This window comes from Echeneis naucrates, chromosome 5 (genome assembly GCF_900963305.1).
Source record: "Echeneis naucrates chromosome 5, fEcheNa1.1, whole genome shotgun sequence".
NCBI lineage: Eukaryota > Metazoa > Chordata > Actinopteri > Carangiformes > Echeneidae > Echeneis > Echeneis naucrates.
Window position 1 is genome coordinate 2,938,187 of NC_042515.1, and position 17,143 is coordinate 2,955,329.

General features: G+C 42.7%; 3 protein-coding genes across 3 annotated transcripts; 1 reads left to right on the top strand and 2 right to left on the bottom strand.

Moving 5' to 3' along the window:
• Nucleotides 1-2,123: 2,123 nt before the first annotated feature.
• LOC115044203 (tripartite motif-containing protein 16-like) lies at nt 2,124-12,745 on the bottom strand. Its single transcript, XM_029503116.1, has 2 exons — nt 11,423-12,745; nt 2,124-2,631 (listed from the first exon to the last, which is right to left on the bottom strand). Exons 1-2 carry the CDS (start codon nt 12,743-12,745, stop codon nt 2,278-2,280), a joined length of 1,677 nt encoding a protein of 558 aa, XP_029358976.1. The 3' UTR covers nt 2,124-2,277.
• LOC115044208 (E3 ubiquitin/ISG15 ligase TRIM25-like) lies at nt 2,756-3,958 on the bottom strand. Its single transcript, XM_029503121.1, has one exon. The coding sequence runs from the start codon at nt 3,956-3,958 to the stop codon at nt 2,756-2,758; it is 1,203 nt and encodes a 400-aa protein (XP_029358981.1).
• On the top strand, nt 8,937-17,107 carry LOC115044205 (E3 ubiquitin-protein ligase TRIM39-like). Its single transcript, XM_029503118.1, has 2 exons — nt 8,937-8,954; nt 15,155-17,107. The coding sequence occupies exons 1-2, from the start codon at nt 8,937-8,939 to the stop codon at nt 16,535-16,537; spliced, it is 1,401 nt and encodes a 466-aa protein (XP_029358978.1). The 3' UTR covers nt 16,538-17,107.
• Nucleotides 17,108-17,143: the final 36 nt, after the last annotated feature.

The following is a 17,143-nucleotide window of genomic DNA, read 5'->3' on the forward strand; positions in this document are numbered from 1 at the left end:
GCATGAAATTATAGAGGGTGCAGGAGGTGGAGGCAATACCAGCTACACTAGCACACTAGCAGATTCAGCAACTAAATTCACCTGAACAGCCAAAGCCAACACTCCAACACAGGCCAATTCTCCGAGGCTAACTGCATGGCGTCGAAAAGGCACAAACACAAAGAACTATTTCAAGCAACACCACTGTCAACTACTCTAGCATGATTAAATATCTGTAAAGACAAAAAAGCCACTAAGTATACAAGTTGGTCCGGTTGTGCTGCTCAGTCAGGTGGAAAAGAAATGATCCCCGTCATACTTTTGTAGATCACAGACTTGATCACTAAACACCTGCCACCACACCTGAATAACAGGTGTGTCCATGTACAGTGTGGGTGATCAGACACTGTGGCACTTTACCATCAGTGTGTTCAGTATTCAGCATCGGACCGCTCTGATATCAGACACACTGGTGTCACTGGGAGTGCTGGATTATTGGATTACTGGACTCAACCAGTAAGAGCTACAGCTAACAGAAATTTAAAAGTGCACAGAAAAAGGTAATAAAAGTGTGAACATGTCATCATGTCTTCTTAGGTTTGTACAGTTCAGTCCATTCAAGTCTTTATATATCTGAGACTGTCCGAGTGTATGGGAATGGCTATACGCTCTGTGATTGGCTTGGCGGTAGGTCAGTTGTGAAAGTCAATATGTTTTATATCCAAACAGACAAAAACTAACTTCACCAATTAAGTTTGTTCCCCCTTTTCCATGACAGTGACCAGAAGCAGACAGAGGACACAAATTCACTACTGGAGTAAAAGTACAGATACAAATATTACTCCAATATAAGTAAAAGTAGCTTCATCAAAATATTACTTAAGTAAAAGTATATATTAAAAGACACCTCAGTAAATACAGGAAAGTAGCTTTACTGTCATTATACAATACACTGATGTTATTCTGCTACAGACGTGTTTATAGTTCAAAAATACCTTCAGTTAAAGAGGCCCAACTAGAACCGGTCCTGGAGGGTCCGGTCCAGTCTGTCGTCTCTACAAAACATTTTATATGGACACAATAAACAATCTCTCCTGATGAGATCCCAGACAGCCAATCAGAAATTAGGCCATGAGGCCGTCACAAGTTTGCCTGTTCTATTTTCCTATAATTTCCACATTTCCATCCATTGACAGAATGAATTCAGCCTCATTCTACGCCCCTCTAAGGAAGAGGGTAGAAATGAAACTTCCAGCTGAGCACAGTGACGATGACCGAGGACGAAGTAGTGACGAGGGCGAGCTTAAAGAATACTTGCCAGGAGAAAGGGAAACTGATGAGGAGGATGAAAGTGACATGGATGAGGATGACGGCAGCCAAAGTGACAGTACAGTGATGGCTATTTCTAATACGGCACCAGATTTTATTGAATTATTCTGTATGTTTTTATCAATGCTCAGCAAGTTTGTTTCTTCCAGAAGCAACAGAAAAGGCCGAGGACCTGGAATGGAAACAGTGCAGTGAAAAAGAGCATCTGAATCTCCAAAGAAATAACTATACAACTGAAAAAAATAACGTAAATAAGATAAAATAAATGAATTGGCCATTAATTGTTCCCTTTTTTTCTAAATGAGCTCGCCCTCCGGAGCCACATCAGGGGCCCGACCCCTGATCTATGGGCTGCCAGGATCCCCGATGCATTTAGCCAAGAAACCTTATTCTTCTTTTTTAAGATTCTTTAAATTAAAAATGAATGAATTGAATGAATTGTGATTTCTAGATGTTAATGAAGATTTTTCTAAATGGTTATTAAATAATCAATGTTCAAATTGGAAAAAAAACGTTCTCTTTCACTTGGAATTCCCAAAACTTCCAAAATTAAAAATAAAAATACAATTTCTTCAGATTATGTTTATTTAGTGTATTTTGAGATAAAAACCCTCCAAACATTTTTCCCTCACTGGCATCATAATGTTTTTTTTTTTTTGTTTTTTTTTTTACACATAATAGTCCATTTTCTTTATCAAACTGAAATATACCACACCTTAATGACACTATCAACCATTTCAGTGACCAATAACACAAAATAAGTACCTCAAACGGCATAAAAAATAAATGAAATGCATCTTCTCAAAGCAAACATGTAAATTTAGCTTTAGCTTAGCGATTAGCTTTAGCATCAAAGCTAGCGATCTTTTCTAAAAAGAAAAATAAAATAAAATAAATGAACAATGACTCAGCAACACAGACATACTGAATACATTCAGGATCTAAAAGACACATTTAACTCAATGACGTCTATTTCAGTTTACAAAACTCAGCTGTCTCTCCAACAAACCAGTAAATCCAGAGTCCAGCATGTAGAGGCTGACTGAATGTGGTCTGGACTCTGTGGAGGAGAGTCATGGTTTCAGAGACGCTGTAGAAGGACAGAATACCTGCTCTGTGATCCAGGTACACTCCGACTCTGGAGGACGGAGGACCTGAGACTGCAGTCTGGATGTTGTTGGACCAGAATGTAAAACTGTTTTGGTCACAGTCTAAAGCCCAAGATTTGTTATTACGTCCAAACAGACATTCATTAGTGAGCCCTGCTCTGCTGATATTCTTGTATGTGACTGCTACAGAAACTTCCTCTCCTCTCCTCTCCACCTCCCAGTAACAACGTTCCAGTCAGACTCTCTCTGCTCAGGACCTGAGGCCACAGCAGTGAATCTGTCTGGATGATCAGAATAAGACTGATCTGTCAGTCATTACTGTAACTTTTCTGTTTCCTTCAGATAATAACAGGCGTCTGTAGTGCTGTGTTTGGATCCAGAGTGATTTCCTGTGAATATCTTAAGAACTGAGTTCTGGTCTTTGGTTCTGGTTCTGACAGTAAAACATCCTCTTCAGTCACTGTCAGTGAGACGTTTGTCCATTTCTGTGTCAGAACGTCCTGTAGCTGATCTCTGAGCTCTGACACAGCTGCTGTCACATCCTCAAAGTATCTCAGAGGACGGATGTTGATGCTGGATGAGTCTGTAGCTTCACTGAGAGCTGACACTGAGGGGTAGTTGTGTAGAAACTGGGTGTGATCCTCTGTGTGTGAGAGCAGCTTCAGCTCAGCGTCTTTCCTCTTCAGCTCAGTGATCTCCTGCTCCAGCTTCTCCTGAAGCTCTTTGACTCGACTCACTTCAGTTTCCTGCTGGGATCTGATCTGCTGCTTCACATCAGACCTTCTTCTCTCCATGAGACGGATCAGCTGAGTGAAGATCTTCTCAGCGTCCTCCACTGCTTTATCAGCAGAGCCGTTGATGGCCTCCACCTCCTGTTGAAGCAGCTTCACATCTTTGTCTCTGTCCTGGATTCTCTGCTGGATTTGTTGTCGACTCAGCTCCAGCTCTCTCTGCCTCTCAGTCCTTTCTGCTGCAGCTGAGACTGTGTCGTGGCCTTTATGTTCATCCACAGAGCAGAGATAACAGATACACTGCTGATCAGTACGGCAGAACATCTTCATCACCTCATCATGACGAGAGCAGATGTTCTCCTGGAGCTTCTCAGAAGGCTCCACCAGCTTGTGTTTCTTGAATGTAGCTGATTCATAATGAGGCTGCAGGTGTTTGTCACAGTAAGAGGCCAAACACATTAAACAGGACTTGACAGCTTTCAGTTTTCTCCCGGTGCAGAAATCACAGGCCACATCTTCAGGTCCAGCATAGCAGTGATCAGCAGGAGCAGCTTGGAGTCCAGTCTTCTTCAGCTGCTCCACTAAAACTGCTAACATGGTGTTCTTCATTAGAACAGGCCTCGGTATGAAGGCCTCCCTACACTGAGGGCAGCTGTAGATTTTCTTCTCATCCTCTCCGTCCCAGTGGGATTTAATACAGTTCATACAGTAGCTGTGTCCACAGGAAGTAGCCACCGGATCCTTCAGTAGATCCAGACAGATGGAACAGGAGAAGGTTTCCTGGTCCAGCTGAACTCCTTTCTGCTCCATTTCTCCTCTCAGTGACGGCCGTCTGAGTTTCTGTTAGTCAGAAGTGAAACTAGTTTTCTGTCTGCTGTAAAAATGTCTCCACCCCCTTCAGACTGTAGATCTGAGGAGACACGTGATCAGAGCAGGAAGAAGAGGGAGGATCATCAGGAGGAGGAACGCTGTGACAGCATAAAGTTCACAATGTGACCAATAACAGTGGAGCTCTGTGTTGGTACATTTTGAACAGATGACACTTCAATATGCACAAACAATAATACACATTAACAGCTTGGCTGTATTCTTATTGACGGAAATAACCTGCCACAAAATAAAACACCACCTACTGGTGCCACACATCATTACATTCCCTTTCCAAGATTGTTGGTTAACCTCCAGTAACAGAGTCACTAGAAACAACATTTTCATTTTGATAACACTTGGTATCAAATAACCTTAGAGTTGTTGTTTTTTTAACAGATAAGAGTGCCAAACATATCAATAACCTTCTTATTAACTTCAAACAGGCAGATCTCAATAGTTAAACAGAACTCCTCCATGAACAGTCCAACACTTCTACCTGTTCAATCAGTCTCTCTGGTGGCCTACTTGGCCTTGTTGACCTTCTCAAGACTGGTGTTGAACTAGTGTTGTTTGGTAAAGTATGATTACCCACATCATGTGTGTCAGCAGTCTCTCTGCATCGCTCTCCTCCTGACCCCGTTCCTGTGAGTCCTGCTCCTGAGTCTTGAGTAAACTCCTGCGGTTTCTCCCGAGTACTTGTCCATCATCCGTTTGTACCTCATATGACCTGGGGCTCACATCCTTGAGGACTGTGGCCTTTCTCTCCCACATGCCTCGATCCTCAACTCTCACTGTTCTTTCAGAGCCCCCAGCCTCCTGGCTGCTTTGTCATAGTTCTCTTTTTGTTTCTGCTTGAGCTGTTTTTGCTTTTCGGCCAGCTTTTTGGTGTCAGTCTCTTGTGGTATGTGTGGCAGCGTTGTACGCAGCTTGCGACCCACGAGGAGCTCAGCTGGGGAGAAGCCACATGCCAGCGGTGCAACGCGGTAGCTCAGCAATGCAAGGTGAGGGTCAGATCCACTGTCTCTTGACTTCTTTAACAGTCTCTTAATGATCTGGACACCCTTCTCAGCTTTCCCATTTCCTTGTGGATGCAATGAACTGGACGTGATGTGCTGAAACCCATCGTCCTGTGAAAACTGCCTGAATTCTCTGCAGTTGTACTGTGGTCCATTGTCACTAATGACAACTAAGGGAATGCCATGTCTGGAAAAACAGCTTTTCATGTGAGTAATTACTCCAGAAGCTGATGTGTTACGAAGCTGGGCGATTTCTGGAAAGTTAGAGTGATAATCTATGATTACAGGATAGTCTTTTCCATTCAGGTGGCATAAGTCAGTTCCCACTTTCTGCCAGGGTCCTGTGGGTACGTCTGGGACCAGCATGGGCTCCTTTGCCTGTTTATAGTGATGTTTAAGGCACGTGTCACATGTGGATATCATATTGTCAGTGTCATTATTGATCCCCGGCCAGTACACTGCCTCTCTGGCTCTTCTCCTACATTTCTCCACACCAAGGTGCCCCTCATGACTTTGGGATCACCATTCTGTTCTGTCTGAGCAAAAGGCCATTTACCAAACTCAGGTCAGCTCTGACTGGATAATATTGTGGACAGCTGCCCTTCTTCCAGCCGTCTTTGAGGTTGTCCATCACTCTTTTCAGAGTAGTGTCTTTTCCTTTTCCAGTTTCCTGTTTCTTCTGCAGCATGACATCCGACACCGGCAGGGATGACATCACTGTGTCCACGTGTACAACAACATCATCAGCTGTGGAGGGAACTTTTGCACCAGTGTCAGGTAAGGAGGCCCTGGACAGTGAATCAGCCACAACTGTGGTGTGTAAACAAGCTCAAAGTCATATCTTTGCAACTTCATCATCAGCCGCTGGATTGGAGGAGACACATCATTCAGATTTTTTTTTACAATTGAAATCAGCGGTTTGTGATCTGTCTCCATAGTGAAGGTAGGTAATCCATACACATCGCAGTGAAACTGCCCAAGAGTCTCTTTCTCTATCTGAGCATATCGTTGCTCAGTGTCCGTCATAGTTCTGGAGGCATAGGCCACAGGCTGCCAGGTTTCATCGACTGGTTGCAGTAACTCTGCACCTAAGCCATTCTTTGTTTATTCAGAAAGGCTCATCTCCGTCACATATACCACTATACACATACATTAACTCAGATTGTCAAAGACAGAGTTCAACAAAGTTTCAGTGATTCTGTCAATAATATTGCCCTATTGGAGCTTTCCTTTATGGACCCAAATTTTTAAGCAATAACACAAAAACAACAGAACCGGGGAGTGCACCTTACATACACCATATAAAAAATCTAAATAAAAAAAAGGAAAAAAGGGTAAATTCACACAAAGCATGGATATAGTCAGATAAGGTCAGATCTGATTGGTTTTACATATTCATGATCTTTCTCAACTTTAAGGGAAAAAGAAATCTTTTCCATAACATAAATCTCATAAACGATCCATTCGTCGATGATGGGAGGTTCCACTTTTAACCATTTCCTAGTAACACATTTCTTCCTAGCTGCCAACAATATCGTCAATAGTTTTTTGTCTTTAATGTTCCATGTTTCAAACATTATATCACCCAAAAACATAGTCTCGCAATTCAATGGGATGTTCACGTTAAATATATTTTCAATCTGTTTGTGGATCTCTTCCCAATACGGTCTTATTACTTGGCAGTCCCAGAAAATGTGGAAGTGGTTGGCTCCATCGGACCCACAGAGTCTCCAACAAGCGTCCTTGATGGCGTCCTTGATGGCGTCCTTGATGGCGTTTTTGGATTGGTGTGATAAAGAATCTTGTTATACTTTTCCAACAGAACTCACGCCATATGTTTGACCCGGTTGAGATCCGTTGTAGTTGACATATTTTCTCCCACCTCTCTTGTGTGATTATTATCCTTATTTCTGTTTCCCATTTCCTCTTTATGTATTCTGTATTCTCTTGTTTGGATAGTTGTATAGCTTTATATAATTTGGAGATACTTTTGTTGCAAATCTGGACTTAATTCATGACAAAAATACACCCATGAACCCTGATTCATCTTTTCCTAACCCCTCTTTAATGTTTTTGTCATATTAATGTCTCACTTGTAGGTACCTAAAAAAATCTTTCCCTAGACCATGATCTTTCTGTCGGCTCTCAAAACTCTTAAGTGCCCCCTTGTGAACAAATGAATAATATGTAGTTAAACCTTTTGTGATCCATGTCTTAAATTTACCATCAGTTTTATTTGGCATAAAGTCTGAGTCATAAGCACACCACCTCATAATCCTAGATGTGTCTTTTAATCTGCAAATTTTGACTATTTCCTGCCAGGACTTCAGGAAGTTGATTGATATAGAGTCGTCTGGGACGTCCTGTTCCTCTTGTAGTTTATTATCACTTAATAAAGCTGTTATTGGAATTCCCTTAAACATCGTTCCTTCTATTTCCTTCCATGCTGCAGTGTAAGTAGGTGAGCACAGGCAAACCAAAGGCCTCAGCTGGGCTGCGTGGTAGTAGTCCTGTAAGCAGGGAAGGCCCATTCCCCCCTGATCTTTTCTTCACTGATTTACCTGGTCCAGAAAAGCATCAGTCCCGTTGTCGTTGTTTATCTGTGCTTGTGTATATAATAATCTATAGTATCTTTGAAAGCACTCTTGTATTTTCTCCGGACTTGTTTCTATTAGGTTGGTTTCAGAGTTTCTTATTTTATACATAGTTCTACCCGCTTGTTGTTTTCTTAATCTACATGATAGAAGTTTCAGTGATTTCCCACCTGTCTCATAGTATTGTTGCTTTGTGAAAAGGAGCTTTTTCTGGATGTCCTGAGTTTTTATTTCGTCTATTTCTTTCTTTCATTCTTTTATCTTGTGTTTGTCATCCTCTTTGAAAGACTTTGCATGTTCTTTCTGTAGTCTCTTCAAGTCCTCTTCTGATTTTTGGAGTTTTTGCTCCCTAATTTTCTTCTCATATGAAGAGATGGCTATTATTTTGCCCCTCAACACCGCTTTTAATGCGTCCCAGAGAACGGGTGGGGTCACCTCTTCATTATCATTATTTTCTAAATACAATTTAATTTCACTTTTCAGTTTATCTGTAATAACAGGGTTATTCAGAATGTTTGAGTTCAGTCTCCAGAGAGTGGTTTTCTTGTTATCATTCAGATGGACTGACATAAAGATGGGACTGTGATCTGAGATGGTACTAGGTCCTATTTCACAAGACCTCCTTTAAGCATAAGAAAGTAGTCGATGCGTGAGTAAAAAGGTGAGCGTCTCGAGAGTCGTCTCGGTTTATCTCTCTTCATACGTCCACAATCCCACTTCACGCATCCAAGTATTTCATCTTCTGTTCGTGTTTTTTGCGCCAGATTTCCCGTTTCATGAGTCAATTCTGGGATTTAATCGTATGTTAAAGTCTCGGCCACATATTAAAATCCCTTGGCTTTTTGTTGTCATTAAATCAGCCATATATTTATAGAAGGACCAGTCACATACACGTTAAGGAGACCAGTCACAGTACCTTCTATTTTCCCTGTCAGCATAACAAATCTACCCTCCTTCTCCTTATGTTCTGTTATGTGTTCATAATTTACTGCACTGGATATCAGAATCACCACTCCTCTCCGCCTTCCCCAATCAGGTGAAGAAAAGTAAACATGTTCACATCCTGATTTATTCAGTTTAGCATGTTCGGAGTCATTGAGGTGTGTCTCCTGTAACAGAGCGATTTGGATTTTATCTTTCTTTCATTTTGACAGGATTTTGCTTCTTTTAACCGGGTTGATTACTCCATTTATATGAAATGATGCTATTTTTAAAGACCTGTTCTGCATCTGTGTGATTTCCCCTTCTGTCACATTCAAAAACCCGGTGCCCTTCCCCCTCCCTGTGTGAACCGGCAGGGGATAAACAATGAACACGCTGAACAACGTGAATAAGAACACAATCGGTCCGTGTGACTCCCCACGTAGGGGTCTGATAGTCCGACCCGGCTCGAAGGGAACAGGATTTTCACCACTGATTACAGTCAGTGCTTTATAGGTTATTTCACCATTCACTCCGCCGTTAAATTGTCTAAGTCCCGGAGGGGGTGGTGTCGGTCTTCTGAAGGTCCAAAGCTTCTCCTTGTAGCTCTGCTCCCGTTCGGCTGGACCCTTCTTTGCTCGTCTGTCCACTCTCTTCCAGCTCAGCCGCTGCACCTGCTCCATGAGCGTCTCCGGAGGTGTGATGGCTGTCTGGGTGTAGCCTCTCCTCCGTAGGTCCTCTGAGGCCTCCTGTCTCGTAGGTTCTGGTTCTGGGAAGAGGGTCTGGAACTGAACTCTGTTTTCCTTCAGCACTTTGCGGATCTCCGTGTATTCTTTTCTTCTCTTGAGTATTAGAGGATCCAGGTTTATACGCTTTTCATGCCAGGTGAAGCCCTTCTTCTGCCATGCCTTGCGTAGCAATGACTCTTTTGTTTTGAAACTCTGACATTTGATTATAATGGAGCGAGGCGGCTGCTGTCCCAGCGACCTGTGGGCTCTTTCCATCTGCAGGTCGGGCATGTCCTGCGTCAGCTCGAGACCTTTGCGGAGCAAATCTTCCACAAATGAGACCATCGTGGCTGAGTCCTTCTCGGATCCCTCCGGCACTCCATAAATCCTTATGTTCCTTATAATCCAGCAGCTTGTCCTCCATCTTGGTGTGCAGCTTTAGCCTAGCCGCGACGACATCTTCTACGTTTGCATCCTCTCCTCTGCTTTCTCGTCTAGTCTGGTATTCGCCTTTACAATTTCTTCTTTTATTGACTCCAGCTGTCCTTTGTTTTCTTGGCGAAACCCTCTTAACTCTTGCAGAATTAGTTCCCAGTCGGCCATTTCTTTGCACTGCTCGGCGTTGTTTGCTAGCTCTAGCCTGTTAGCTGCTAATTGTAGCTGCGCTCCGTCTTCAGGCGACGTTAACTGCTCAAAGCGGGGATATCGCTTTTTATCCCCTTTCTCTGCGCTTTTTGCTGAATGAATTACTTGGTTTGCCTGGGGATATTTTCCTAATTACTCTGGCTCAAACGTGAGCTCTCTCGCCATGCGGCCATTTTGGCGGTGTTCCGACCGGAAGTCTATTCTGTATATTTTTATGAATGCTCAGCAAGTTTGTTTCTTCCAGAAGCAACAGAAAAGGCCGAGGACCTGGAGTGGAAACAGTGCAGGAACATCCTTCCAGTCCAACAATAGAAAGGTCTCCTCCCAAAAGCCACAAAAGTGAAGACTCCCATGGAATACTTCAGGATGATCTATGAACCCACGGCTCCACTGACAACACGGTCGCCTGCCATGAAATGGAGCCGTTCATTGGCATCTGTTTCTTTATGTCCATCTATGTAGGGGTCTGCAACCTTTAGCACTAAAAGAGCCGTTTGGGCCCATTCCCACCAAATTAAAAGCCACTCAGAGCCACAAAACCTATTTGACCACTAAACTGAAGCTATTACATGTAGTTTCTTTAAACTTATGCTTTATGAGTGTGTTACTGTTAATATGTAAAATAGAGCATGAACAGAAAATTCCTGACTTTTTTCATTTCCATTTATTAAAACCAAACATCAAATTATTTTGAATTCTGAAAGAAACAAAAGACACCGGCTATTATACTTTTTCAACTAATGCAGGCCTGATTGATTCATTGTAAAATCCTAAAATAATATAAAATAAAAGCCAGTTTAAGTCATGTGCCATAGTTCTTTCCTCAGGTGACGTGCAGCAGCCAACAGCCAACCTGAACATGAAACACAAATATAGAAATATATATTTTCAAAATAATAGCCCATGAAATGAAATCTGCTCTCACAGGTATGTGGCTCCAAAGATCGACAGGACTTTTTCATGTTCCCATAAGTGTCTCTGTGGTTTTTCAGGTTTGGGGAGGCTTTCAATGTCGCTCCATTTCTGTTTCTGAGCAAGCTGTTCAGCTATTCAAATAAATGTTATTTTAAAGTCACAAGAGCATCTGAATCTCCAAAGAAAAAACTATACAATGAAAAAAATAACTAAATAAGATAAAATAAATGAATTGGCCATTAATTCTCAAAACTCAGCTGTGTCTCCAACAGACCAGTAAATCCTGAGTCCAGCATGTAGAGGCTGACTGAATGTGGTCTGGACTCTGTGGAGGAGAGTCATGGTTTCAGAGACGCTGTAGAAGGACAGAATACCTGCTCTGTGATCCAGGTACACTCCGACTCTGGAGGACGGAGGACCTGAGACTGCAGTCTGGATGTTGTTGGACCAGAATGTAAAACTGTTTTGGTAACACTCTAAAGCCCAAGATTTGTTATTATGTCCAAACAGACATTCATTAGTGAGCCCTGCTCTGCTGATATTCTTGTATGTGACTGCTACATAAACTCTTCCTCTCCTCTCCACCTCCCAGTAACAACGTCCAGTCAGACTCTCTCTGCTCAGGACCTGCCAGCAGTCAGTGAATCTGTCTGGATGATCAGAATAAGACTGATCTTTACTCATTACTGTAACTTTTCTGTTTCCTTCAGATAATAACAGATATCTGTATGCTGTGTTTGGATCCAAAGTGATTTCCTGTGAATATCTTAAGAACTGAGTTCTGGTCTTTGGTTCTGGTTCTGACAGTAAAATATCCACTTCAGTCACTGTCAGTGAGACGTTTGTCCATTTCTGTGTCAGAACGTCCTGTAGCTGATCTCTGAGCTCTGACACAGCTGCTGTCACATCCTCAAAGTATCTCAGAGGACGGATGTTGATGCTGGATGAGTCTGTAGCTTCACTGAGAGCTGACACTGAGGGGTAGTTGTGTAGAAACTGGTTGTGATCCTCTGTGTGTGAGAGCAGCTTCAGCTCAGCGTCTTTCCTCTTCAGCTCAGTGATCTCCTGCTCCAGCTTCTCCTGAAGCTCTTTGACTCGACTCACTTCAGTTTCCTGCTGGGATCTGATCTGCTGCTTCACATCAGACCTTCTTCTCTCCATGAGACGGATCAGCTGAGTGAAGATCTTCTCAGCGTCCTCCACTGCTTTATCAGCAGAGCCGTTGATGGCCTCCACCTCCTGTTGAAGCAGCTTCACATCTTTGTCTCTGTCCTGGATTCTCTGCTGGATTTGTTGTCGACTCAGCTCCAGCTCTCTCTGCCTCTCAGTCCTTTCTGCTGCAGCTGAGACTGTGTCGTGGCCTTTATGTTCATCCACAGAGCAGAGATAACAGATACACTGCTGATCAGTACGGCAGAACATCTTCATCACCTCATCATGACGAGAGCAGATGTTCTCCTGGAGCTTCTCAGAGGGCTCCACCAGCTTGTGTTTCTTGAATGTAGCTGATTCATAATGAGGCTGCAGGTGTTTGTCACAGTAAGAGGCCAAACACATTAAACAGGACTTGACAGCTTTCAGTTTTCTCCCGGTGCAGACATCACAGGCCACATCTTCAGGTCCAGCATAGCAGTGATCAGCAGGAGCAGCTTGGAGTCCAGTCTTCTTCAGCTGCTCCACTAAAACTGCTAACATGGTGTTTTTCATTAGAACAGGCCTCGGTATGAAGGCCTTCCTACACTGAGGGCAGCTGTAGATTTTCTTCTCATCCTCTCCGTCCCAGTGGGATTTAATACAGTTCATACAGTAGCTGTGTCCACAGGAAGTCGCCACCGGATCCTTCAGTAGATCCAGACAGATGGAACAGGAGAAGGTTTCCTGGTCCAGCTGAACTCCTTTCTGCTCCATTTCTCCTCTCAGTGACGGCCGTCTGAGTTTCTGTTAGTCAGAAGTGAAACTAGTTTTCTGTCTGCTGTAAAAATGTCTCCACCCCCTTCAGACTGTAGATCTGAGGAGACACGTGATCAGAGCAGGAAGAAGAGGGAGGATCATCAGGAGGAGGAACGCTCTGACAGCATAAAGTTCACAATGTGACCAATAACAGTGGAGCTCTGTGTTGGTACATTTTGAACAGATGACACTTCAATATGCACAAACAATAATACACATTAACAGCTTGGCTGTATTCTTATTGACCAAAATAACCTGCCACAAAATAAAACAAGAGTCCATAGAAGTCGAGCTCTCCAGCTCCACATGCTGCTAAGTTCAGTTGTGTATCAATGTCCACTCAATGACTTCATCCTCAGTTTGTACTTCTTCTACCCAGGTAGGTGAGGAGTGTGTGTGTGTCTTATCTGTTCTCAGAATGTGATACAGATGATCTGGAGTCATCAAGGTAGGTTCTGCAGCGTCTCCAACTCTGTCTCTCTGAATCACTGAGCTGGACTCACCATCTTAATCGTCTCTGTTTCTCCGACAGCAGATCAGACTGCAGAAAAAACAAGTTGTCAGGATCTTCATCTGATTCTGTCTCAGTTTCTCACTTCAAGGCATGAAATTAATTAAAAATATTAGTTTTAACCAGAAATTATTATTCATGAATTACCAGACAAAATATGATTTTTAATAAACACACGATTCATTTATCCTTTTTGACCTGTTTGACTTATATCATTAATTGTCAGCTATTTTAATTCATCTTTTGAATATTTACTAATAACACAAATTGAGTAATTCAAACGGCAAAAAATAAATAAAAAAGTAAAATAATAAAATAAATTAAATGCATCTTCTTAACGCAAAAACATGCAAACTTAGCTTTAGCTTAGCCATGCCAGGCTGTTTCCTGTTGTCTGAAGTTCGGTCCGGTGCCCAGAAAGGAAAAGAAACCAGAATAAGGAAATAAATGGTTCAGACATTTTGAACAAATATTTTAAAAAGGTGGTGACGGTGAAGCTGCGACGAGAAACGTAGAGCAAGGTAAGAAACAGCACAGCTAGCTTGTAACGTAAGCTAACTGTCCGGCTCTAATGCTAACGTCCGTTAGCCTAGCTTGTGTTAAAGCCGACACAAAATGTTATCTTTGACAGAAACAGAGTTTGGTAGCTCGTTTCTCGTCCCAAATTCACAGTCACAACCTTTTTAAAAAACATTTGTATAGAAAATTTCTCAACCCTTTATTTTCTTGTTCTTCTTTCTTTTCCTTTCTGATCAGTGATGCTGAACGGACATTTTCCTACCGAACTTCAGACAGCAGGCTAGCATAGCAACAGTAACCAATGGGGGCGGGGCTTAGCGAAGGCTCGGTGGCCAAACCATTTGTTGTGAGAGGGGGGTGGTTAAAATTAGGAAGAAAACCAGAAAATATACTGAAATATTACATAATCTTTCACTAAAAGAGTTCATTTCAGTGGGTGACTTGTTCGCTTTACTGGTCTAGTCTGCGGACGCGTCCTGTCTCCGGTCTGGTCTCGGTCCGTTCCTGGAAGGGTGCCGTCACCGGTCTGGTGTGGTTCGGCCTAGGTCCTGGGGGGGGGGGGGGGGGGCCGTATCTGCATTAGCCCAGTCCATCACTGTAACCAATTAACTCCGTAGTTCAGGTGCCCACACCTGGAATGAGCCGATCGTTGTGGACAAATAATCCAGGTAGGATGAGGATTATACATCGTGGTCATATTCTTAGCTGGAACACACACAGAGGTGTGTGTGTTACAACAACAATTACAATTTAAAAACAATGAACAGTAAAGTTAGACCAGCACAAAAGTAGCGAGTAACGAGAGCATCAATAGAAATGTAGTGCAGTAAAAAGTACAATATTTGTCCTTCAAATGTAGAGAAGAGAAAGTAAAAGTATCTTCAAAAATAATACCCAAGTAAAGTACAGATACTCAGAAGCGGTACTTAAGTGCAGTACTCCAGTAAATGTACTTTGTTCCTGTCCACCGCTGACAGTGACTGAATATAAAAATGTTTTCTGTTTCACACTAAAGAACATTGCACATCACGGCAGCTCAGAATGAGCCATTTGGCTTTCCATACTTGTGCCTGTGTGGGCATGAAATGAACCCCTCCCATCACACATTTTCACATTGTAAGTGACGAGTTTGACCTCCGGACCAGAACCAGGAGTTCCACCTACAGAGAATACGGGGAGCACTGAATCACTGAAACTCAATTCACTGCTCATCGCACATTTGAAAAGGAAAGACAGAAAGTGAAAGTAACCCGCAAGGAACTTCCTTATTTACTCTCGTTGTCATTGTTCTGTCTGCTGAGCTTTCTGCTGCTTTCAGTGACAAAATGGCCTTTCAGTCCTTAAAGGATCTGTCCTGTTCCATCTGCCATGACATCTTCAACGATCCTGTTGTCTTATCCTGCAGCCACAGCTTCTGTAAAGACTGTCTGAAGACCTGGTGGACAGAGAAAGTAGTTCACGAGTGTCCGGTTTGTAAAGAAATTTCTTTTCAGAGGGATCCTCCTTGTAATTTGGCTTTAAAGAACCTGTGTGAGGCCTTTTTACAGAGGAGAGATCAGAAACCTTCAGAAGGATCTGAGTCTGTCTGCAGTCTGCACTCTGAGAAACTCAAACTCTTCTGTCTGAATCATCAGCAGCCGGTTTGTGTCGTCTGCAGAGACTCAAAGACTCACAAAGGTCATAAATTCAGTCCCATCGATGAGGCTGCAGAGGAACACAGAGGAGAGCTGCAGAAATCCCTGAAGCCTTTACAGGAGAAACTGAAGCTGTTTGGAGATGTTAAAGAAAACTTTGATCAAACAGCCAAACACATTAAGGTCCAGACCCAAAACACAGAGCAGCAGATTAAGGAGCAGTTTAAGAAGCTTCATCAGTTTCTACAGGAGGAAGAGGAGGCCAGGATCAAAGCTCTGAGGGAGGAAGAGGAGCAGAAGAGCAAAGTGATGAAGGAGAAGATCGATGGTCTGAGCAGAGAGATAGAAGCTCTTTCAAACACCATCAGAGACACAGAAAAGGAGCTGAGAGCTGAAGACGTCTCATTTCTGAAGAACTACAAGTCTGCAGCAGGAAGAGTCCAGCAGCGCCTCCTGGTGGAGGATCCACATCTGGACTCAAGAGCTCTGATAGACCAGGCCAAACATCTGGGCAACCTGACCTTCAACATCTGGAACAAGATGAAGGACCTGGTCTCCTACAGTCCGGTGATTCTGGATCCAAACACTGCTCATCCAGACCTCATCCTGTCTGAAGATCTGACCAGCGTGAAGTGTGGAGGGCCACAGAAGCTTCCTGACAATCCAGAGAGGTTTGACTATCATAAGTGTGTTGTGGCCTCAGAGGGTTTGAACTCTGGGACTCACAGCTGGGATGTTCAGGTTGAAAATAATACAATCTGGGCCGTCGGTGTGATCGGAGAGTCAGTCAAAAGAAAAGGAAAGATAACGACTGGAGCCTGGGAATTATGTCTCTATGACGGAAAATACGTGGCCGCTTCTCCACCACAACCAGATAAAGTTCTCTCAGTGAAGAAGAAGCTCCAGAGGATCAAAGCTCAGCTGGACTTCACCAGAGGAAGTCTGTCCTTCTATGATCTTGATACGAACACACACATACACACCTTCAAACACACTTTCACTGAGAGGATGTTTCCGTACATCGACGGTGAAAATAATCTCCAACTGAAGATATTACCAATGAGAGTGTCTGTAAAAGTAGAATAGTGCACACCCTCCATCAGCAGGGCCTTTATCCTGAGCTAAACCTGCTGTATGCTCTTCATTTCAGGTCAGGTCAGGCTACTCTGATGTACAGAACCACTGACAGGTCAGGTGATGACATCACAGTTTGGATGGACGCAGGTCCACAGGTCAGGTTTTCTGTAAATCAATGAAGAAAGGAAGAGTCGCTTTGTCAGAGGTCGTGTAGATTTATGTTTTACTTTTTACATATCAGAAGATATTGATGGTAAAAACATAAGATTAAATGTATTTTTAGTTTAGTTTAAGTTTAGCTCATTGGTTATTTTGGGTTGAGGGTCTAAATCAGAATGAAGAATAATTTCTGAAAAACTGCTTTAAGGGTTGAAAAAAACTATAAACTGATATTCGTTGATTCTGTAACGTTCCTTTTCATGTCCTGTGAATGATGACAGATCAGAGCAGAACTCTGAGCTTTTGAAAGCTGATGATATATGATCGATAAAATCTGATTTATAGTAGCATTTTTTTCTAACTGTAGGCATAAACTTTATTTTAGTACTAAAGATATTATTTTTCCTGATCTTTTTAAGATGTCGCATAATTTTTTAATCTGTTACAAACAAAAAA